The 22818-nt window shown below is 49.7% G+C and overlaps 1 protein-coding gene across 1 annotated transcript in view; it reads right to left on the bottom strand.

Annotated features, from left to right (window-relative positions):
- Nucleotides 1–209: 209 nt before the first annotated feature.
- Nucleotides 210–22818, bottom strand: part of FAM3D (FAM3 metabolism regulating signaling molecule D) — an 84347-nt gene continuing 61738 nt past the window's right edge. Inside the window, exons 2-9 of the mRNA XM_044451704.1 lie at nucleotides 14173–14287; nucleotides 13799–13833; nucleotides 10455–10575; nucleotides 10261–10319; nucleotides 5917–5967; nucleotides 4218–4302; nucleotides 2562–2688; nucleotides 210–299 (exon numbers count right to left, since the gene is read on the bottom strand). Coding sequence (XP_044307639.1) covers nucleotides 210–299; nucleotides 2562–2688; nucleotides 4218–4302; nucleotides 5917–5967; nucleotides 10261–10319; nucleotides 10455–10575; nucleotides 13799–13833; nucleotides 14173–14287 — 683 coding nt within the window. The remainder of the gene's footprint in view (nucleotides 300–2561; nucleotides 2689–4217; nucleotides 4303–5916; nucleotides 5968–10260; nucleotides 10320–10454; nucleotides 10576–13798; nucleotides 13834–14172; nucleotides 14288–22818) is intronic.

The raw sequence follows: 22818 nt of genomic DNA, 5'->3' as shown, positions 1-22818 counted from the left end.
GGTGCATTGGAAGCCTCTTGTCCACAACCTTGACTTGTGCAATCTTACCTGAAAGCACCAAGAGAGCTCGCCCTTGGTGTCCAGTGCCTTACATGGTCGAGAGCCAAGCCAATTCGAATGCACCACTGGTACCCTCACCCCACCCAGCCACGTCCAGGAAGAGTCCGGAGTGCTGGCTGCAGGAGGCTGTTGCTCTCGTGGTCTCTTCTCTAGTCCAGCTTCTTGGGGACGCAGCCCTCCATCTCCAGAACCTCTGGCCAGCCATCATATTTGTTTGTCTGCTTATCATTCTTCAAGTACTGTGGAAGCAAAAAGAGGCACAGCTGCTTGATGCAGGAACCCCCCTTGCATCTGTGTACTCTTTCCATACCACTGCCAACAGCGGCACTTAAGAATTCACTTTACAGTGAAACAAGCCATTGGTACTCAGCACTGTCTATTTCGAGGGACAGAGACTTCCTCCCACCAAAGGAATTACTTCAACGGGAGACTCTGGGGCCTGGAGCTAGGAACCTGGGCAGATGGCACCAGCCTTCCAGGGTGCTTGCAGGCAGCTTGCCATGCCGCTGGTTGTACATCTGGAGCACAGGGCGGATGGGTGTGAAGCCTCATCACTGGCTATGCTGACTAGGGCTGATCGGAGTCCAGCCCAGATACAACTCAAAGTATCATTTGGAATGCGCTCCCCAGAGCGGTCCACCTGGCGCTGTCGTTATTTGTTTTTCGGCGCCAGGCTAAGACCTTTTTATTTAAAACTTATTTTAAGTGTTAATTTATTATGGAGGATTTTTAAAAAAATTTAAGCCGAGATGCACCGGGTTTTAATATCTTTAGTGTATAAATTTTTATATGATTTTGTTTGTTTTAGTTTTTGTTGTGAGCCGCCCCGAGGCTTTGTTGCGATGCGGGCGGCATAGAAATGTTTTAAATAAAATAAATAACATAAATATCTGGAGGGCCACATATCGCCCATTCCTATTTAGCACTAAGCTGGACATAGGAAGAGCAGAACCCACAAAGAGAGTTGCAAAGTCATATGGGTTTTGTGCAACACTCCTTCGGTTTGGGCTGCATTGCTTGTCCCACCTCTGCCAACTTTCCAGCCTAGTGATTGGTTGGTAAAGCTCACCGGCGGGGAACAGCACTTTTTGGGACCAATGGGACTGATCTGACAACAGATGGGACAAATCAATGACTCTGGGCACCAGGGAACTCTCCCGGCCCCAAGTGCACTATTACAGCCACTGAGACAACACACATGGCAAGGGAGTTGCTGCTTCTGAGCACCTTCCCCTCCTATCCGCCCTCTGTCTTTCCGGTCCATTTGTGGGTTCACACCACTTGTTTTGAACATGGTCTGTTCATTCGTGGCATGGCAAACCGAGCTTGTCAAGGCTTCTTCATGAATCCCCTTGATGGCTTCCGGAATCATAGAGTGCTGAGACCCGGAAGACCGTGCGGGAGACTCGGGGCGCTGCGCTGCACTGCGATGCAGGTGGCGGCTGAGCTTGCCTGCGCACAACCACTCGCCCCCTTGGCTGTGTGGGCGCTGCAGAGTGTGACCGTGGGTTGCGAACAACACCCTCCGCTTCTGGTTAAATGGTTGCCTTGCTTCCCGTTTGAGAATGCTTGCTCTAGCGGGGAGGAACTGTTTGCAGCCCACAGGCAAAATTTGGTTTTGGAGAAGCTCCTGAAGGCTGCGTGTCACAGGGGGTAGTGCTGAACGCAAGGGCGGGGTAGCTATAGCAAAGCATCAACCCTACAATTCACTTTTACAAAGTTACTGCTAGAAACTAGGCTGTGGGAGACTCACTTCAACCATTTAAAAAGGGGAAAATTTGCACCACAGCTGGTGGTTGTGGGAAAGGGAGTGTAGCCCCCGGAGGGCTGTTGGCCTTGGTCCCCAGGCCAGAGACCCTCCAGCCCTGCTTTAGGACACCTGTGTGTGTGCATTGCGTGGTCTCAGTAGCCGCTGACTTCGCCTGCTCAGCAAACACTTGCCAGCCAGATCCGTGGGTATCCATTTCAGGCATAGCCCTGGAAGTGCAGAAGGACGTTGCGGCCACAGGCACTGGCTGCACCTGCGATGCTCCAGCTGCAGGTGCACTGAGGAGCAGGGATGTTTGCAGCATCCTTGGGCGATGCAGAAGCCACTCCAAGGCTCCGCCTCTGTGTGTGTCTGAATGTCGTGAGAAAGAAACCACTGGTGCTGATGTCAGCGTGTGAATTCACGCTAAGGTTTGACATAGTCAGTCCAGCCGCAGTGTAGATTTGGAATCTACAGAGCGTCTGGCAGAGCGAGAATGGGGAACACGAGGCCCTCGAGACGTTTTGGGCTGCTGCTCCCATTAAGCCTTACTGTTGGCCATGACGACTGGGCTGATGGAAATTGCAGTCCAAGATCATCTGGAGAACCCATTTAACATGCCCCTCCTTTACAGAAGGTGGGGAAGAAAGCCAGGTCTCCCTGAAGGTGATATTTTACATGCATCTCTGAAATAATCAAATCCATCGTGCATCTGTGTCCCTTTGACTACTGACGACTCTTAAGCAAAAGGCACCTGTTCAAATGGGCTTTTGTCTTTGATTCCCTTCCCGCCAATGAAGATCCAGTTGTCTCGAAAACCCAGCTTGCTAGCGTAACTGCTTCCTAGTTCAGCAATTAAATTCCGTGCTTCATCATTCAGCCTGGGAAAGAAAAAGTACTTATTTAATTATACTTATAAATCTTTTTTTTAAAAAAAAATCCACACGACTTTTTCAGGGAGACACTCAAGCAGCTGTGTAAAAAATTAACACACCAAAGAGGAATTAAAAGAAAACAAACCTGAATATTATCAGTAAAGGAAAACCAGTAGCAGATAATTAAATAAAAACACAGCAACAGCAAAATTAGAAATTAGTACTCAATTGATTTAAAGGCTTCTTGGAAAAGGAAGAACACCACTGGTCTTTGTAAAGGCAGCAGGGAAGAATGAATATAGGACCTTTTCTTATTAAAACCAAGAAATATTTAATTTCTAAATCACCCAGCAGTCGAAGTGCTCTGGGCGGTTCACAGCAGAGCACCAGGTTATTTGAGTTAGTTGCCATTGCAAAGTCACAGCAGCTTCTGCTGTTGCTCCTTGTGACGATCCATCAAGGCCAACAGTTCCAAAGGCTCCCTGAGCTACCCCATCATGTCTCCTGGTTGCCATTGCCACCCTTGGAGCACTTACAGGCAGGGCCGTCGTAACAGCATCATAGTCCCCGGGCAAAGCAGTGTCCTGGGGCCCCTACGACAACTACAACGACTGTTAATTTCGGAAGTTTTCCCATTTTCCAAGGGTTAACATACGCAGATTAGTATGGGGCCCACGGGCAAGTGCCCATCAGGCCCATGCATTAAGACGGCCCTGCCTACAGGGTGAGCGTCAAGGGCAGCAGAGGTCCCTGTGACAACGAAGGGGACACGGCGAGGGCAGACTCCCTTCTCCAGCCGTGGGTCCAGTAAACCAGGGATGAGCAGCTCATGACCTCCAGGAGTTTTGCCACGCAGCTCCCATCAGCTCCAGCCAGCAGAGAAGGACCACCGAAATTGCAGACTGAAGCATCTGGAGGGGCACAAGCTGCCCAGCCCTCTACTAAGCCCAGCGCTCTTGGGCTCCCACTGAATGGCAGGTTCGGTGCCACTGTGACAAAGAGGTACGGGAAGAGCAATGGGTGGAGACCCCCCCCCCGCCCCCTTCCATATCCAGGGTCACAATCCAGGTGGAAGCCATTTTTGCACCAGTTTACTTCAAAAAAGATCCTTCATGCAATGGTTGATTGGCTGCATGGGATTTTGTCTTTTTTTTTTAATAATAAGTTTTATTTGAGAAATTATACAAAAACAAAAAGAGAACTACGAACAACATCCATGATCAAAAAACATCGAGCCCACTGCGTCCGCCCCTACACCTTTCTCTTTCCATCTATAATAACTTAAAAACATATTTAAGTCTATACGAAGTCCCGTTTCTCTAGCCAATGATAAAAAGATTCCCAAGTTTGACAGAAGTGAGATTTTGTCTTGTTTAGTGCTGAAGCAGAAAAAAAATGAGGAGACCACCTTCCTGAGGCCACTGACTTGAGGGGAAGGATTGAAACAAACCCTGCCGGCACTTATGTATAAAACTGAAAAGCCATTACAGCCCCGGAGAACAAGATCGAATCATGCAATCTAGCTTGATACGTACTTCGTTGCTGGATCATCGTAGGCGGCCATGAGCACCAGGGTACCTTTCTTAATTGGCTTCAGAAAATCCAATAAATGCTTAACATCTAATAAAGAAACCAAAAAAGGAAGCATGAGCCTGCTCTTTTCTTATCCTGCCATCTAGTGGTGTTCTAAGGTTCCCACAGAACAACCAAGAAGGGGAATAAGGGGATTCCTAATAGAAACTATGACACATCTGCAGTGGATTTCCAAGGGGCCATGGCTGTGTTGGTTACACAGGATCACACAGGATCCTACTGCACTCTAAGCAGGACAGAAAGAGAGAGAGAGAGAGAGAGAATGAGAGATGGAGATCCATTTTCCTTCAAAAGAAAAAGAATTCTACCCCTTGTGTAAGAAACTGTGTACCACACAGGAAGTGTTAACTGTTTGAAAGGAAAAGAAACATAAAATGGACCTTACCCTGAGTAGGGAAGGCCCCCTCCTGCCTGATATGTCTCTCCATACCCTGCCTATTGGCTTCCTGTAGGCCGCTGGCTGAGCCTCATGGGACTGAACCAGCAGGACCACTGCAGGGCTGCTCTTAGGTTGTGTTGATGGCAACCGGGACAGGCTTGCAAACTTTGCTCTCTGAAGTGGGTGACAAGATGGCGCCCCTTTCCCATTCCACTCACAACAACCAACTGGACCGACAGATGCATCTTTCACGGGTTCAATCGTGTCCTCCACAGCAATGACAGGGAAGGCTCATCCAGGGGGCGGAAAGCAGGCTGCACAAAGTCTCTCCCGCAACAGTCTCTCTTCTGCCACCTCCCAACACGTGCCGCCTGAGACGTCTGCCTTACTTTGCCTAACGCTTGGGGCAGCAAAGGCCCAGAACTGGCTGGGAAAACCACCCCCTGCCTGGCCCCAGCAATCTTTAGGCCCAGTTCGGAGAGGGTGGAAGTAACGTTGTGCTTCCGTGCATTCATCAACCAGTTTGACTGCTTCCTCTCTCCCTGTGTGGGAGGAAGCTGGACCAGGGGACCCCTGCATGGGAGGGGAGTTCGTGTGTGTGTGGGGAGAGGGGGAGGCGGGCAGCAGACTAGAGAAACGCTAAGTACCTGCCGCTTTCTCCCTGCACAGCCTACCCTCAATGGCACGCAGAGGCTTGGGAAGTTGGGGGCTTGTCACATCTAGTGTTTTGCCAGCCTCCAAAGGTGTAAAGCAAGAAACAGCCAAAAGCAGAGAGAGAGACACCCTCAAAATGGCACAGCTGCAATGAAAACAAGCTCTGGCTCCAAATCTTGACAAGCTGTTTGCTTTATTCTTCCAGAGCAGGGATGGGCAGACTTCAGGCTTTGAATCCCAGCAGCCATCACATGCAGTGTGGAGCAAGGGACATACACATGGAATCAAAGACCTCTGGGCCCAACAATTTGTTCTGAGTAGCAGAACTGATTACAAACCATAGTGCTTCCAGACCAAAATCAATTTCTGGCACTCTCCATCCTGGCACATTCTCTTCATTTCAGCATTTTAATGGAGTGCGTGCACACGCATTTTGTTGCCATTGTGAAACACTTGGGAGTGGGGGGTTCTTGCAGCCCCCCCAGTCAATCACCCAGCGATCTAGCAGCACACCCCATCCCCCTCCTGCCCACCCCTCTTCTAGTGACTGGCCCTCATCCCTATTCTAGTGTAAGTACACTAAATGCTGAACCAACAAAGGTGCCTACCTCCGGAGTACATGTCAAAGGCATTTGATTTGATGACTTGTCCCGTGCTCCCTAAACGTTGGAATTCAAACACAGCTTTTAATGGCACATAGTTATACATACGCATTGTTCTTCAGAGCTTTGCAGCAATGGAAGCATATAACCAAATACTCTAAACTTTAAATTAACAATTGCATTTGAATCAACAATTGTAAGCCATCCTGAGGCTTTTGCAAAGGACAGCATATAAATATCCTAAACAAACAAACAAACAAACAAGTTCTTTGGTTCAGAAACCTCCTCCAAATATGCTTTTAATTCATATCCTGCTTTCCATTGCAAAACAGGGCTCAGGGCAGCTAAATATGGATCCGTCTAATCATTAATCACAGGCAGAAAATCATTATTAAAAGTTGGGGAAGGTTTGAAAGGAGGCATTCCTTTCTCTCATCTTCAGACTGTGGGAGAGATTTTTTGCTGAAGTTCATTCTCTAGAGAAGGGTGCACACTGAGTGCCCTCCCATCGCAGGCACAGCACCACATTGGCAGCGCGCACTGTTAGATAGTACTTGTCTATTTTGTCAGCGGTATTTTCTGAGCAGCTAATTAAGGCGAGGTTGCGTGCCCAGGGCTAGTACTAGAGGAAAATGCAAAACATGATAGCTTGCCCTGTACAATGCTACAAGTGAGCAAGAGCACATATCTGCTGAAAACATTCACGCACTGTGACACATGGGCACAGTTCTGTCTTGTTCTCAGTGCATGCAAATTTGCTCCATAGACCATAGATCATTCCTGTTTTGGCCTATGGAGAAACGTGCAAATTAGAGAACTTGTGCAAATTTGGGGGAACTGGTTCAGTTCTCTCATTGGGTTATGGCTCAGCTTGCACAGATTTCTTGTTTGCATCGGGTGAGCAGCGCTGCAAACAGGAACTGGGTGGAAGATGAGCGGCGAGGCAAAGTTCAGAGAATCCTGGTGGTCGGATCCTGGTGCTTGCCCATTATGGGCAAGAGTAACCAGTGGGTGCACAAGTTCCCTTGCTCTCCTGCTCTCCGACTCAGAGCTCTGAAAGACTCTCAGCCTCTTCTAACCTTAAAGAGTGGGGCATTTCTTAAAGTGAAAGGGATGCAGGAAAGTGAAAGTTGCCCCTCCCCTCAGCTTTGCTCTACACCAGCTGGGAGTTGCCTGGGTGTCCTTTTCCCTGCACAAGCAACACTGTCAGTGGCTAATAGATAACCTGGTTTAACGAGGACTGCTTCTGCTGTCACTGTACAAATAAACTGCATGCATGTTCAGTGACATTCCCTTTCCTTAACTGCACCTACCAAAGTTCCTCAAGGCCTGCAACGTCTACAGCCTTAAATTACTTTATGGGTTTATTAACATCCAAAGGGTTCCAGTTTCAGCTTGCCAGCCAGATGTCAAGCTGTTTTTCAAGGTCAGAGTGCTTATCTTTCTTAAGTTTGGAGTTTGATCCTGTTTTATTGCACAAGGAGAGAAAGAAGGAAAGATACTCCCACATTAGTGTTTCAGTCCTTAGACTTCAGCTCAGTCGGGAAGGTGTACTCAGAGTGGGCTCTTAGTGTGGACACCCAGTGAGAAAGCAGCACATCCAATTCAGAGGGGAAAGGAAAACTCAGGAATTTTGAAATTTGTATTCCAGGAACAGTTAAGTGCAAGAGAGAAAGAGTTGCCCAGAGACATGTTTTTCAAGCCTTTCGACTTCAGGTCCCCTCCTAAACATACTCCACTACCCAGATACTAAGGACTGGCAAGTATCAAAAGCAAAAGGTGACAAAAATAAGGTCAGAATACTGAATGCAACTTTTCAGTGACTATCACATAGAGACAAAAAGAATTAACACAGTGGGCAGTGTAAAGAAATAGAAGAGAACTACAGAAGAGAAATTTTCACACCTCTTCCAGAAGATCCAAGAAATCAAAGGGGAAGTCAAACCTAGACTAGGACCTGCTGAAATGCTGGGAATGTACTTTCTGAGCAGGATAAATTAAAGAAAATGTGGAAACAGTGTGTAGAAGAACCATTCAGAACAGATAAAAAGGTGACAGCCTCCAGAGATGAAGAGTCTGCAATATTAGAAAGTGATGGAAAAGCTGCTCTGAAAGAACTTAAAAAAATAAAGCACCCAGAGTAGATAAGAAACCAATAGAAGTATTCCAAGCTGTAGAGACCGAATCAGTCTAAATCCCAACGAAAATATGTCAGCAATCTGATGGCAAACAAAACAATGGCTCACATATTGGAAACTTTTAACTTCTAATTGCCAAGAAAGGAGATGTAAAAGACCACAGCAACCATAAGATCATGGTAGTCATCTCCTTTGCAACAAATTACGCTATAAGAAGGGAAAGATGCTGAATTCTGAAAAGGAAGAGGCAGTAGAGATCATATTGCAAATATATGTCAGCTAAGGGAATGCACCAAGAACTTTCAGAAGATCAGACTATAACTCAAGGACAACAGCAAAGCCTTCAACTGTGTAGATCATGAGAAACTATGGATGGTCCTGGAAGGAATGAGTGTGCCTCAGCACTTGATCGTCCTGATGCGTATAAGCTGCTTCACTGACAAGAAGCTACTAATAAGTCACAGAGTGGTTTCCTAAAGCCAAAGGTGTCAGACAAGGATGTCTTTTATTTCCCTATTTGTTCAACCTCCATGCAGAATTTATCATAAAAAAAAACTGAATTAGGAGCAGAGACAGTAGGAATGAAAACTGGAGGAAGAGCCATCAATAATTTAAGATATGCAAATGATGTCATACAATAGGCAGAAAGTAGCATTAAATGAAATGACTCCTGATGAAAATAAAATAAGAAAGTACAAAAGCAGGACTGCAGCTGAACATCAAGATAACAAAAATAATAACTACGAAAGAATTGTATGTTCTTTAAATTGTTAATTTAAAGTTTACAAAGAAGAAACTGAAATTGTGAAAGATTGGCATACCTCAGCACAATCATTAATTCAAAGGGAGGTTGCAGCCAAGCAATTTGAAGAAGGCTGAGACTTGGAAGGGCAGCAGTGAGTGAACTAGGAAAGATCATCAAGTGTAAAAATGTTTCATTGGAGACCAAAGCCAAGATCATCCACATGATTATATTCCTGATCACCATGTATAGTGTTCGAAGCTGGACAGTGAAAAAAACTGACGAAAAGAAAATTTAACGTGTTTGAAACCTGGTGCTGGAAGAGAGCTTTATGAAAAAGCTGGATGGACAGAAAGACAAACTAATGGCTCCTACTTCAAATCAAGCCAGGGATTTCCCAAGACGCAAAAATGACAAAATTGAGAAAGTTGTCATACTTTGAGCACTTCATGAGAAGGGAAATTAAAGGAGAAGACAATTATGCTAGTGAAAGTTGAAGGAAGAAGAGGAAGAGGAAGAAGAAGACCGCCGCCGCTGCCACCACCAAATATGAGATGTATCAAGTTCATACATGAAGCCACAGCTTTGGGTTTACACTATCTGAGGGAGGCTGTCAAGGACAGGACAGTTCAGGGGGACTCATTCATGGGGTCACCAAAAACCTGAGATTTGACAATGTGTAGCAAGAACAACAGTACGAACACCTGAAGATGTCTTCCAACAATTCTGGTAAATAAAGTATGTGGTACGCTGAGAGTTCCTTTCTCAGGATTTTCGTCTTTCCTTCTCTGTCCAATGATCTGCAGCATGCGGCAGCTACGAGATTGCTCCGTGGAACTTGTGCATATTCATTCCGCTAGCAATTAGCCACTGAACTGGCTGCCAATTAGCTACTGTGTCATGCTCCAAGTGGCTTCCAAGACCTTGAACGACTCCAGATCAGGTTATCCGACAGACACTTTCCCTGTAGAGGCTGCCCCGGGCTCTGCGTCCTGAACGGGAGGCCTCGCTCTCTGCGCCATGGACTGGCAATGTGCATTTGGCCACTGTGTGGAGCAGGGCTTTCCCTGCCGTGGCACCCTCCATTTTCAGTGGCCTCCCAGCTGAGATCAGGCATGTTTCTAGTTGGAGCACTTTCGCTACCAACTTAGGACACATTTGCTTTCCTGGGTATCTCCTTGACATTGCCACCTACTTCTGGTTATTTCAATGGAATATTTTATTATTTCATAGTTTTCTTAAAATTTTAATATGAGTCTGTCTATGAATTGCTTTGGAATTTGCCTTTTAAAAGCAGAAAGTGCTACAGAATATTCTTAAATGCATATAATCTCCACTTCCTTAATGCACTTAAATCTGTAGGTATTTCAAACAGCTGGATAGGTTCTTACTGTGGACAGAACGCTCAGAAACAAAAGGTCAGGTAAGAGCAGGCATGAAGGAAAACTAGTAACCTTTTGAAAAACTCACCATTGACAAGAGCAATGTTTAAACCCCGGCCAATGTTATTTTTGATGTTGCTCATAACCCTGAAAAAAATTAAGAGAGGGAAAAAGGACTGGTCAGCAGACAGTGGTGCATCGGATGCCACCATCGAGCAAACAAACATACCAATGCACACACGCACCAAGCGCGGCGCGCTTGCCATTCTGCACAGAACTTACGTCACGTTGTCAAAGCACATGAAAGGGCCAATGACGTTGGCTGCACCGCTGACTATTTTGAAGGCAAAGGTGTTGCTGGGACAAGCCTTTTTAATGTTGCACTTATTTCGGATCACTGGGGCTTCTGCCAAGAAAAGACCACAATTTAAAAACAAACCCTACATTTGTACTGTAGGTGTGACCCGTAACCCACCCCCAAGGCACAGGCGCAGTGTCTTTCGGGGCTGCTCTCAGGTGTTCATAGGCCCCTGAGCAAAAGAACCAGGGTGGGTCTTCCCCTCTTTCAACGGCACCCTTCCACCTTTTTGCTGTGCCGTGGGCATTTCTTAGCTGGGGGATGCAGCTAAAGCAGGAAGGAAAAGAGGGTTTGGACTGGAAGGCCCTCGGTCTTTACCCTCTCCAACTGTGGCACATCCAGTTCCGTGTGGCCAGCTCTGAGGCCTGCGAGCTAATTTCCTGCTGGAAAAAAGTTACCACCTTTAGTCTTGTGTGGGGTTCCTGGCAGACAGGGCTGGTATTAGAAACACAGAAACAGAGCGAGTCAGAAGGGGCCTCCTGGGCCATCTAGTCTGACCCCTGGCTTCAGCCAGCTCCACTCATGACATGCCTACCATGTGCACGTCTAGCTTGTCCTTGAATACCCTCACCGATGGGGCTTCAACCACCTCCAGTGGAAGCCCATTCCATGCCCTCGGGGTCCTGACTGTCAGGAGGTGCTTCCTTGGTTCCCTGAGCTTTGCTTCATTGGAATGTGTCCTGCCCCCCCCTCAGGAGAAAACAGGTTTCTACCCACCTCCACGTGCCACCCCCCCAAGCACTCTGAGCAGCAATAAGCAGCTGCATTCAGCTGCTGTCAATTTTCCTACAATGCTCCTGAGCTAGCATTATTCTGGGGAATAACTGATCACAGACCGTCATCACAACTGATCACAGACACAGCTGGCTGAGGACCCCTGAGAGAGGAAAGGACATGTTGCCCCAAAGGCCCCCTCAAACTTGGAGCTGTCTCAGACAGAAACCCAGAAAAACAAACAGAGAGGGCGATTATCTGCAGAAATAATCCCACAAGGTTTCCCAAAACATGGAGATGAGCACCACCACCTGCTGAAAAGGGTGCACGTAAAGCATGCTTAAGAGGTAACCGTGCTGGGCATTTGGCAATGCCAATGAAAGGGCAATGGGCACAGGATGGGATTCCTGGCCTGCCTGTTCCGGGAAACAAGCTGTGCGTACTTGCACAGGGCTTCCCTGCTCTCCTGGAGCCAAGGATTCAGCAGGGGGCAAAGGGGCAGTCGCGAGCCCTTCTGTCCTGGCTCTTGGTGGGAAGGGACTGGTGTGGCTCTGCCCCCTCCTCTTCCTCCTCCACAGAAGGGGGGAGGGAGCAGGCTGGGGGAGGAATACCAGCTGAAACATGGATGGGGGAAATCCTGATTTTAGGCTAAGCAGGAGTCCTGCTGCACAGAAGACTGCCCTCCATTTTGGAGACCTGCCTGAGGACAGTCCTCTGTTCAAAGGACTGTATCTGCTACCTGAAGAGCCATCCAGTCCAAGTCAAAGAACCGTCAGAAGGGAAGGATGTTGGCCCTCAACAGCTGGACAGTAGACGGGGTCACCTGGGCAGCCTTCTCCCGTACAGTGGGATGACCTATCTTTAAATGATGGCCCCATCTCTTCATGTCCATACACAGTCCTCATATAAATTAGCGCCCCTTTGGTCCTCCATTTCTGCAATGGGTCAGTGGCCACCATGCCTTTTATAGGGCTCCGTGCCCAACATTTCTTCTCAGTGGGGTTAGGGCTGTTAAGAAATATTCCTCCGAAATACTGAGTGCCACAGAACGGCTATTCCAATCCTGGTCATTAAATACATAAGTAGGATACTCACTCTTTGGTTTATCGCCAGGCTCTGTATGGGCAAAAAGGAAACAAAGAAGAATGATGAAAGCGTCAAGCCTTCCTGGCACCATGATTATATTCTTAAAAAGTAACAAGTCTGTGGCAAGAGCAGAGAAGTCTGCGGCATGCCCAGCCTGCTCACCTGACCAACCAAGTGCATGGACTGTGAAACCTGGGGAAATGCAGCCTACCTGTCCAGGTTTCTGTCCGTGCCCTCTCTTTGGGAAGCTACGGACAACTCTTGCCCAACTTGGGGCTGCTCAGAGGTTTTAGACTATGCCTCCCATCACCCCAGACTACTGGCCATGCTAGTTGGGGCTGATGGAAGGTGAAGCCCAGAAGAACAGGAGGGCGCTAGGATGGGGAGAACCTTTCTAGGAAACAGTCTTGAAACAATCTTGTCAGAGAGCCACTGCAATGAGTGGGAGCAGCTAAAAAAATACTCGTGGTGTCATTCATTTGAATGAATATAATTGAAGATGCCTTTCCAAACACGAGGTAGCTTTTTCTGGAGGATGTGTCTGCCGTTGCGAAAAATTCCAAAGCTGATTTCTGAAGAAATGGGCCATAAAAGACAAGGAATCGGCCTGAACCTGATGTGACAGCCAGGCCATGGGTTGGCCAGTGTAGCTGTGCCCCAGGCTGGTGTGCTGAAGACAATTCTGGACACCCTGAGGCAGCTGCCTCCCTTTGCCACAAGGCAGGGCTGGCCTTGCCAGCAGAAGCCACAATTGGTGGACTGGATAAAGCACATTAAGCAAATGTGAGCAGACATCCCCTTCAGGCCCCCTCCCTCAGCACAGGAAGACCAGGGACTGAATGAGAGGGATGGTGGGCTGGAACTTGTGTGCACACCTGTAATCTCTCCCCACTTCAGCCCTTCACATAGCAGGCTGTGCCGAAGCTTTCTCAGTGCCCTGACTGAGCAAAAGAGAAACAAGCAGGTCCTAGATCAAAGGACGCCAACACGATTCCTAGAAGTGAACATGACAAATCTTTGGGCACATCATGAAAAGGCGAAACTCCTTGGAGAAGACAATCATGCTAAGGTAAAGCTGAAGGCAGAAAAAGAGGAGGAAGATGATGCATGAGATGGATTGACTCCACAAAGGAAGCCACAGCCTTGGATTTACAAGTTGTGCTGTCATGGATAGGGCATGTTGAAGGACTTCTGTTTATAGCATCACAAGTCAGAGAGGACTTGACAGCACACAGCAGCAAGAACAAATGAGCAGGCTGCAGGCCTGCGTAAAGTTAATTTCTTGCGGCAGGTAGCAATAGGTGACTAATTTTGGGTGGGGAGGAACTAGCACATGTGATTTATAAGTGGTGCATATAAATCCAAGGCACAGCCCTGACAACCAAAGCATGGTTTGGGCAAGATGTCTTAAAGAAGATCATGGACGTTGCATCATCCAGATCTTTCCCACCGACCACCTATGATATACTGTTGGTCAATGGTGCTATGGAACTCTGGGAAAACCTTCTATTTTTTGTGTGCACAGCTTTATTCCAGGGGTGGCATGTGGGAAAGGCAAGGATAGTTGTTTGACCCTAACTTTTAGGGGATCCTCCTTAAACAACCCCACAGCCCTGAACAAGGATTCTTTCTGCTGCCTTGTTTCTTCCACAGTCTCATTGTGAGCAGAATTCCCACAGTGCACCACACTGGGCAGCTGGCTGGGGATTCTGAACAGGGCTGCAAAAGGAGCTTCAGGGGAAGTCCGCTCCACGGCTGCCGTGGAAACAAGGTGGGAGCATCTTTGTCAACTCTAGTGGACAAATGAAAAAGGGTTGGGGAAGAACAAGATGCAATCGCAACATACTCATCCAGCTCCTCAGGCTGATGGACTTCACACTTGGGTGGTTGACGTAAGTGCTGACAAAAAGCCAGGTTGCGGCTAAGGTGAACACCAGCACCAGCACCTTCAGCACACCTGGAACAGAAGGGGGTGGTGTCAGAATCACAGCAAGAGCTGATTAGGTGGAAATATGGTTGGCATCTAGGCCATACAGCAGTGCAGGACATGCTATTTTATTAAATATCTGTAAACGCAAGAGCCAAGCCCCAATCTGAGTCAGTGCAGGTGACTGCAGCACTTCCTGCGCAGAAACATGGCACAGAGACATCACCTTTGTAGGAATGGTTGGGCACCTGTCAAGGGATCCAGTCCATCAGGGGCTCCAGCCATAGAGTGGCTTCTCTTTGGCGCTCGTGCACGCTGCTCGGCCCCTGCTTCTTGCTCTAGCCCAGCGACGTGGCTACCAAGAAGGAGGCGCAAGGGATGCCCCTGCCTGTTTGCTTCCTGGATCTCCGCCTGCCAAGCAACAAGTGGCTGCAGTGAAGAGAACCAGGAAGAGGAGCAAGAGCAGCTGGTGGCACTGGGTGGGGTGGGGTGGGGTGTCTCTAGTGAGGGCGTCTGACACAGAGAAACTCGAAACCTGGAGGCAGCAGACAGGGAGTGGCAACCCGGCTCCTCAAGAATATTTGCACTGCAACTGCTACATCCCCTCATTTGACTGATTGCAGTAGATCTACAGCCTCCATCTCGGAATCACAGGGAAATAAGTGCCTTTGAGGCCAGGTCAGGCTCCTTGTGCCTCTGGTCCAGTGTGGCCCACTCTGACGGGCAGCCGCTCTCCAGAGTCTCAGCAGAGAGGCCGCTCCCTCTTCGCCCGCCACCTAGACATTTTAGCTGGAGTCAGCAGGACCTGCATGCAAAGCATGAGCTGTCACCCCCCCCACCCTGCTTAGAGATACAGCCCAGTGGAAGAGCTTAAAACAGGAGCGGGTGAAGTCTATTTGACAGTCGTGCTCCAAATCCTGGACTGGAGACACAGAGTTAGCAAATCCAGATCCAGCAATTTCAGTCCTCTTAAGGCACAAGCTTGAACGGAAAATAAACCTGCAACTCCTCGCAACAACTCTCAGCAGAGAGTGCCTAGAGTGCCTCAGCCAGCACAGCTACCTAGAGTGCTAATGAACTCATCATCCAAAGAGAGAATGTGGGTGTGTGAGCGAGAGAGAAGGTGACAAATCTGCATTAACGTTGCACATGTTGCTCTGTATGTATAGATGCTCATTTAGAAATAATTGGCATGTTTACGGGAAAACAGTGCATCTCATCACAGCAGGGAAGCTGTGACCAGGTATCTCTCGCGCCAGGTGCAGCCTCCCTCCTGTCCAGAGGCTAATGGCTGGCTGGTGGCCTCCGCGCTCCGGCCCCGGCCTCGCCTGGTGCTTTCGGGTCAAACTAGATCTGAGCTGAAGGCCTCTTGCGAGAGCCGCCCCGTCCTCTGCAAAGGAGCTCTCCTGGGCACCCCACATCACGCACAGCTCTGCCCTCTTTTGCCTTCCTTCTTGGTGGCGGCACAAATTACCTACCTAAGTAATTTATTGCAAAGTCTCTTAGTATGGATTACTGGGTGGACTGCTGAATGTGGTATGATGTTGATGTTATTGGCATCAGGTATAGTTGACTATCCTATGGGTAAGTTTCATGTATATTTAAAATTTTAAAATTTGTTTAAGGTAGCCATCCTATGCCTGCTGAAGAAAGAAGAAAGTCCTACAATTACCAGCACCCTCCAGCCAGCCATATCATCTTAAATGAACTATTACTGAACTGCCAAACAGTTGATGTCATATTGCTACGTATTTTCATTTCGTGTGTCACAATTGCAGCCTGCAGCAAAATGTGGTGCAGAATGCAAGTTTTTTTTTTCTGTAGCCTGCAAGATGCAGCCACTGGGTGCGAATCACAAGAAAGAGGGTTGGGACTCAGCCTCCTCTTAGGCAGAACTTCCCGAGCGTTGTTCAGCAATGGAAAAGGCTGTCCCGGGAGGTGGAGGCCCCTTCTTTGCCAGGAGTCGTGGTGCCGCTCCCTCTGGGCCAGTCTGCCTCACTGCATGCCCAGCGAGAGAGGAGGGGGCTTGTGGCGGCTGCTTGCTCCTCACAGCTCACATGCTCTGTGGAGAAGGGGGCACGTGGCAGGTGCACGAGCACGGAGGAAAAGGGGCTGGTCAGAAGGGGCTGGGAAGAGGCCCGAGGACGGCAACAGCTGGGCAACAGCTCTGCTCCTGAGATTGCAAGCTGGAGGACCTTTCCCTGAAGCATGGCCTTTAAACAGCCCCCCCCCCCCCGGCCCCCAAGCTGAAATGCTGTTCCTGAGGCCTTCAGCACTCGGGGTGGAGAGGTCCTCCATCCCTGGCCCGGGCATTTAGTGGCAGCAGGAGAAAGAGGGGTGGGGAGGCTGTTTGGCATGGCTGCTGAGGGCCTGCCGTGCAGGGGGCTCCCCGATAGCAGCCCCTGGAGTTGCCCCTCCTGCTTGCACGGCAGCTGGCCTCTTCCCTGCCTCTCCGGCCTGGGCAGCGGTGCCCACCAGCGTGCCCCCGGCTCTCCGCCTGCCAAGCCAGCAGATGCCAGCAGTGGGGAGGGAGAGCAGCAGCAGGAGGCAAGGATCTTGGGGGGAGGTCAGGGCCCACTGCGGCCAACTCGCCCAAGGGACCCCGAGACACGCAGCCAGCAGGGCGGTGTTCCACATAGTGCCAAGGAGACCTGCTTGCCTGGTTTCTGGAACAGGCCGGACAGTCACACGAAAGGGGAGGAATCTTCTCTCCAGCCAAGATCTACCGCCAGTTTCTGCCTCAAATTCCCTCTTTCAGTTGGCTTGTATAAAGGGAAGTACTCGAGAGCTTTTACAAAGTCAAATGAAGCCACAGATCTTTGCAAGATGAAAGCTGTTCCGAACTCAGGGGTTGTTGAACCACTGAGCAGCTGTGCCCTGGGCGAGGTCTAAGCAGCCACTCCAGCGAGGAAGCCAGCCGCAGGAGGGAAGCGACTGGTTCCGCAAGCAGGCCTGCCGGGGCACATTGCTCTTTTACCGCTTCTGGGAGGTTTGTCTTAAGGAAGGATTTCTTTTATCCTTTGTAAATCACAGCAGGCACCTCTCCCATCTTGGCAAGGAGCCATGCTTTGCTCACCTGGGCATCAGTTTTGCATGATCAGTGGCTTCCAAGGGGCTTGTACCCCAGACCCAAACCAACAGTTTTGCAATGTGGAACAATGTAACTAGGGATGGAGTTCTGCAGGATCTACAGAGCAGAATAGAATCCGTACCGGGGGTGGAGAGAAGTTAAGTACTTAATTGAGTGCCATTAAAATCTTGGCTTCCTTGACAACAAAAGCAAAACCCCCACTTAAAACAGGTTTCTAGTCCTTATGTCTGCAAAGAGTCGCATGTGGGCAATATATTTAGAAGTTCAGATGCCAGAGAGAGAAAGGTGGCCATGGGGGAATTCCAGTGGCTACACACAAGGCTCCTTCAGGCCCATGTAATTTAGAGCTGGCTCCCAAGGCCAGGAGGGGTCCGCAAGGCTCAGTTGACAGCGGCTCCCTTTTTCCAGTGGGGAAAGCCTCTCTGGGGAAACATCTTGAGCCAGGTTGGTCCACTTGATGATCTTTGCTTCCCTTGTTCCTTCATTGCTGCTCCTCCAAGTCTCAGTCTGCTTTGAATTCCTCGGCTGCAGTCTCCCTCTGAATGGATGACTGAGCCGAGGTACTCTGGTGCCTTGGTTCACAAACGGCTCAGTTCATGACCAAATCGGGTCGTGAACAGAAATTTTGGCAAAATTTTGCCTCCGTTCGCAAACTCCGCATCAGGTGACGACCATGATTGCAGCTGTGTTCCCCACAAACACGATTGCGATCGCAGCCACCTTCCCCACACGAGCGCTCCGAACAATAACCTTCTCCCCACCCACCGCGAGGGGGAGCCATGAGGGTGCGCTCACCTCGGTCGAGGGCTTCCCGGCTCCTCGCTGCCGCCCGGCTTCCGAGCCGGAGGAAGGTCCCCTCACAGGTGGTTGCCCGGCTCCAGGAGTGGGAGCGGGAGCAGGAGGCCGGAGAGGTGAGTGCGAGGCGGCTCCCCTGGCCGGGAGAGGGCCGTGAGGAGGGAGGCAAGGGCTGCTTCCCGTGGGCCGAGGGGAGGGGAGGCGAGGGACGGGGCCGTGGCCATGGCTGGCCAAGCGGGGCATCTCATGCCTCTCCCTGCCGCAGGGGGAAGAAGCATGGTGGCAGCGACTTGTCCTGGGAAGGCTGTGGTGGAGGCGTGGGAGCCACGGCCTGCTCCGCCTTGGCCCATCCACCCCTGGCCTAAGTGAGGTGGTTGCGGCTTGGCCCGCAGCCCGGGGACGTGGCTCATATTTTTGAGGTTGTTTAAAAAAAATACATATTTATTTATTTAAAACCTTATATGCTGTCCTTTATGTATAACATAAAGTTATGGTTCAGAACGGATTAACCTGGCTGAGGTAATGGGCTGGATGAGGGCCAATAAACTGAAGCTCAAGCCAGACAAGACGGAGGTCCTGTTGGTTGGCAGATCGGGCTTCGGGGAGGGTGAATTGAACCTGGTCCTGAATGGGGTTGCACTCCCTCTTAGGGACAAGGTTCGCAGCCTGGGAGTGCTCCTCGACCCAGAGCTTTCACTGGAAGCTCAGGTGACAGCGGTGGCGAGGAGCGCTTTCCTTCAGCTTTGGCTGATTCATCAGCTGCGCCCCTACCTAGCGTACGACTGCCTGGCAACAGTGACACACGCGCTGGTGACTTCCCGTCTTGACTTCTGTAACGTGCTCTACGTGGGGCTACCCTTGAAGACGGTCCGGATACTTCAATTGGTTCAAGATCGAGCTGCCAGGTTGCTGACGGGGACTGGGCGTTATGTTCACCTGACTCCAGTCCTCCGTCAGCTTCACTGGCTTCCCACTGAAGTCCAGGCCCAATTCAAGGTGTTGATGATGACCTATAAAGCCCTAAACGGCTTGGGTCCTGGTTACCTGAAGGAGCGCTTACATCCATATATGCCTGCCCGCCCCTTGAGATCTGCGGGAGAGGCTCTTCTCCGGGAACCCTCCCTGAAAGAAATTAGGAGGGTAGGTACTCGGAGGAGGGCTTTCTCTGCGGTGGCGCCCAATCTATGGAATGCGCTCCCCAGAGAGGTCCGCCTGGCGCCGTCGTTATTTGTTTTTCGGCACCAGTTGAAGACCTTTTTATTTAAACGTCATTTTAATTGTTGATATTATGCTTATTTTATCTGGTCAGGGCTACTTATTTTATATTGTTATTTTTTGTATTTTAACTTTATGTTGTGAGCCACCCCGAGACTTCAGCGAATGGGGCGGCATAGAAATGTTTTAATAAAATAAATAAATAAATAAATAAAACCTTATTTACTTTGAACCTTATGGGGTAATTTGACTTGGTTTGTGACCAATTCGGGTCGCATCCAGAATTGTGGAATGAGTTAAGTTCATGAACCGAGGTACAACTTTATGTGATACCTTTCGCAACGTCTTTCGAGGTACTCTGGTGCCTTGGTTCACAAACGGCTCAGTTCATGACCAAATCGGGTTGCGAACAGAAATTTTGGCAAAATTTTGCCTCCGTTCGCAAACTCCGCATCAGGTGACGACCATGATTGCAGCTTTGGGGGAGGGACAGGGTCTGCACATAGCTAATTCGGCTAAAGACAAAGGCACGCAAGCACAAAGGAGACGAAAAGGGCCCTTTCCCCACACCGCTCTCCTTTCCAGCTCCTCCTGACCCAGTCCCAGATGGCGAAGCTTACCGAGCGAGTGGCACCAGCCCCGGCGCAGGAGAGCACATGCGCGACGCAGGCTGCCCCAGGTCTTGCCTCTGAGTAAAGGAAGCAGGAGGCGGATATGGCCGGGCAACGGCGGGGTCTCATTGCCACGAGGTTGGCTCCCGATCTCGCCCTGGTTTAGCCCTGCTCATGGCCGCAGCTCTCGCTCGCTCGCTCTCTCTCTCTCTCTCTCTCTCTCTCTCTCTCTCTCTCTCTCTTTTTGAATAAAAAATTGGAATGCTTAAGGTAATCCTTTTTTCTTCTCTAAGGTGTGGTTTGGTTTCCTTTTTGGAATGCAGAATTAAAATCTTGCCTCTTGGGGAAAGCCACTGTGGGCGCCCAGGGGAGCCCGTGGGAACAGCAGTTTGCCCGATCTGTGCACGGCAGAAAAGGAAAGGGTCTCTTCTGCCCGCTCCGGCTGCCTGACCCTGTTCACCCACTGCAACCTCACGAAAGTGCCTTCCTCTTTCCTTCGCATGTGCACCCTCATGGCAGTCACGCCATCAGCAGCACGTCCAGCGTAGCCCGAGGATGTGGCGTGGCCGGCAGGGAAAGCCTGGAAGCGGTGCCCCGACTGGCCCAAGGCCTGCGCTGCTCTCTGCCCGGACGCCTTCTATGGTGCAGTCCAGCAGGGCTTGCAGCCTCACGCAGCTGCCTGGCGCCCACCCGCCTTCTCCCAGGCCCGGGATGCCCGTCCTGCTGCGCAGAGCCCTGCAAAGCCCAATGCGGGAGGGAGAAGCTGACACTTTGCCTGCGGAAGGCAAAGTTTCAAGCCTTCTTTGCATCAGGGAGGGCTCCTTCCTTACCGCTTGCTCTCATCTTTCTTTTCTCCAACGATACAGAGGATAATCAAAGGCAACCTGTTAGGCAACCTGTCAAAAGAAACACAACATCTTAATTCAGAGCAGCTGAAGCAGTGATAAAAAGCAGGTGCTTCTGTTTGCTTTGGCTTTGTAAAAATAAAACACACACCGAGTCCCTGCAGAGGCACTTCCTGTTGGGTGGCAAATAATGTTGGAGGCATTTTCCCTGAGAAACTTCCATCCTCTTAGGAGCTCAAAGCACATGCAGGACCCCCTCCCCTTCCCTAACAAGCAAGGCTGGGGCGTGCCAGGAGCTTTAGGAATGTCTTCGATCTGAACAGGCATAGGAATCTTGGTGCAAGGCACCCACTGGTCTGAGCTCCAACACACACACACACACACACACACACACACACACACACACAGAGTTTTGATTTCAGATAAAGATGCAGCCAATCTTGCATTGCACCAGCCTCAGAGAAACACATCAATAAGCAAAGGAAGTGTCTCAAAATCCGGGAAAGAGAGGGAGGTTGGTGGACACCAGGTAGTTGCCTGTGGGCACACTGGAACCCACAGGCACGATGGGGGCCCTGCTTGAAATGGTAAGCAGCCTTGAGAAGACCCTTGTCTTGGAGGTAGCCGAGAAGCGTATGAAGTGACTGAACAAACAAGCCACCTTTTGCTGCCTGAACTGGGGAAGCCAATGCCCTGCCCACCCTTCCAGTTGAGAGAAATGGAACCTAAGTCCACTCAGGTCATTCTGCTGCTGCTGCTGCGGCAAAATCCACCTATGCCTCTCCTCCTCTCCAGCAGTAAAATATATAATTATAACACATTCGGTTTTTTAAAAGAATATCTTGCTACCTGTGATGCAACCCAGAGCCAGCTGCTTGAGGCAGCCTCCTAGCTCTTCCCAAAAGGCAAGGGATGTGAAAAATGAAAATCTTAGTGAGAAGGCTGGCTTTTCTCTTGGAGAGCCAAGCATTAAATGCTAAGTGCAGTGCAGTAAGAGGCAGAACCTCTCTCTTAGGCCAAGGTTTCCCTATCCCTCCTATCAAAAATCCTTTATCTGGAGCTGCCAGGGATGGAAGCTATGACTGAACACAACCAAAGCATATGCCACGCGAGGGCCGTTTCCCATAAGAGCTGGCTCTATCGTCAGTCTCTCCCTTTCAGTGTTCCTGCTCTTCACGGAACTGATAATCTTCGGAACAGTGCTGTGAATTGTTCCACAGGATGTCCGGCCGCATTATGACAAATGCTCAAATAAAAGTTATGGATAATAAGCAGGGAGTTGAGAAACTAGGGAAAAAGTTAAATTTGCTGCCCTAAATCAGAGGCCCTCGCCTTGTCTAAATACACATGCTGGAAAGGAGGAAATAGTTAACGTCTATAGTTAGCTTTAAAGAACTTTGGATTTCAGTTCAATGTCAACTTAGGAGAGCCAGTGGGGCGTAGTGGTTAAGAGTGCTGAGCTGGGGCTCAGGGGATCCGGGTTTTAGTCCCCCACAGTCACGGAGCTCACTGGGTGGCTCTGGGGTAGGAGATGAATTTGTAAGCCACCTTGGGTTCCTTGTAAGAGGAAGAAAAGCAGGGTACAAATGCAGCATAACAACACTAACAACAACCGCAAGAGTAGCGCTTCATTATCTCCCACACCTTATATCTGAGCCGAGTCTGCATACATGTGTAAAGGAGGCATACATAAAGCATGTCAGCACCAACCAGACCATGAGTAAGTACTGAAATCTTACTACTCAGAGAACGGGATGCCCATAACTCTTGTACAATGAACTCTAAGCAGGAACCTCCTCTCAGGCAGAGATGCTTGGGGGTTTTCTTGGACAAGATGCTCAGCACGGGACCTCCTGTAAGTGCAGTGCCACTGAGCTTGGGCCCTGCCTTCAACATCTGTGGCGGCACCGCTTCATTCCTCCTGCCCTGCCCTGTTCCAAGCACCAGAGGGAATCAGGTAGGCAACTTGTAGCCTGCAAAGTGTTTTGGCCTTCAGCTCCGATC

This window comes from Varanus komodoensis, unplaced genomic scaffold (genome assembly GCF_004798865.1).
Source record: "Varanus komodoensis strain SLA01 unplaced genomic scaffold, ASM479886v1 scaffold6_4, whole genome shotgun sequence".
Lineage (NCBI taxonomy): Eukaryota > Metazoa > Chordata > Lepidosauria > Squamata > Varanidae > Varanus > Varanus komodoensis.
This window is presented reverse-complemented; position numbering and strand designations above follow the sequence as displayed.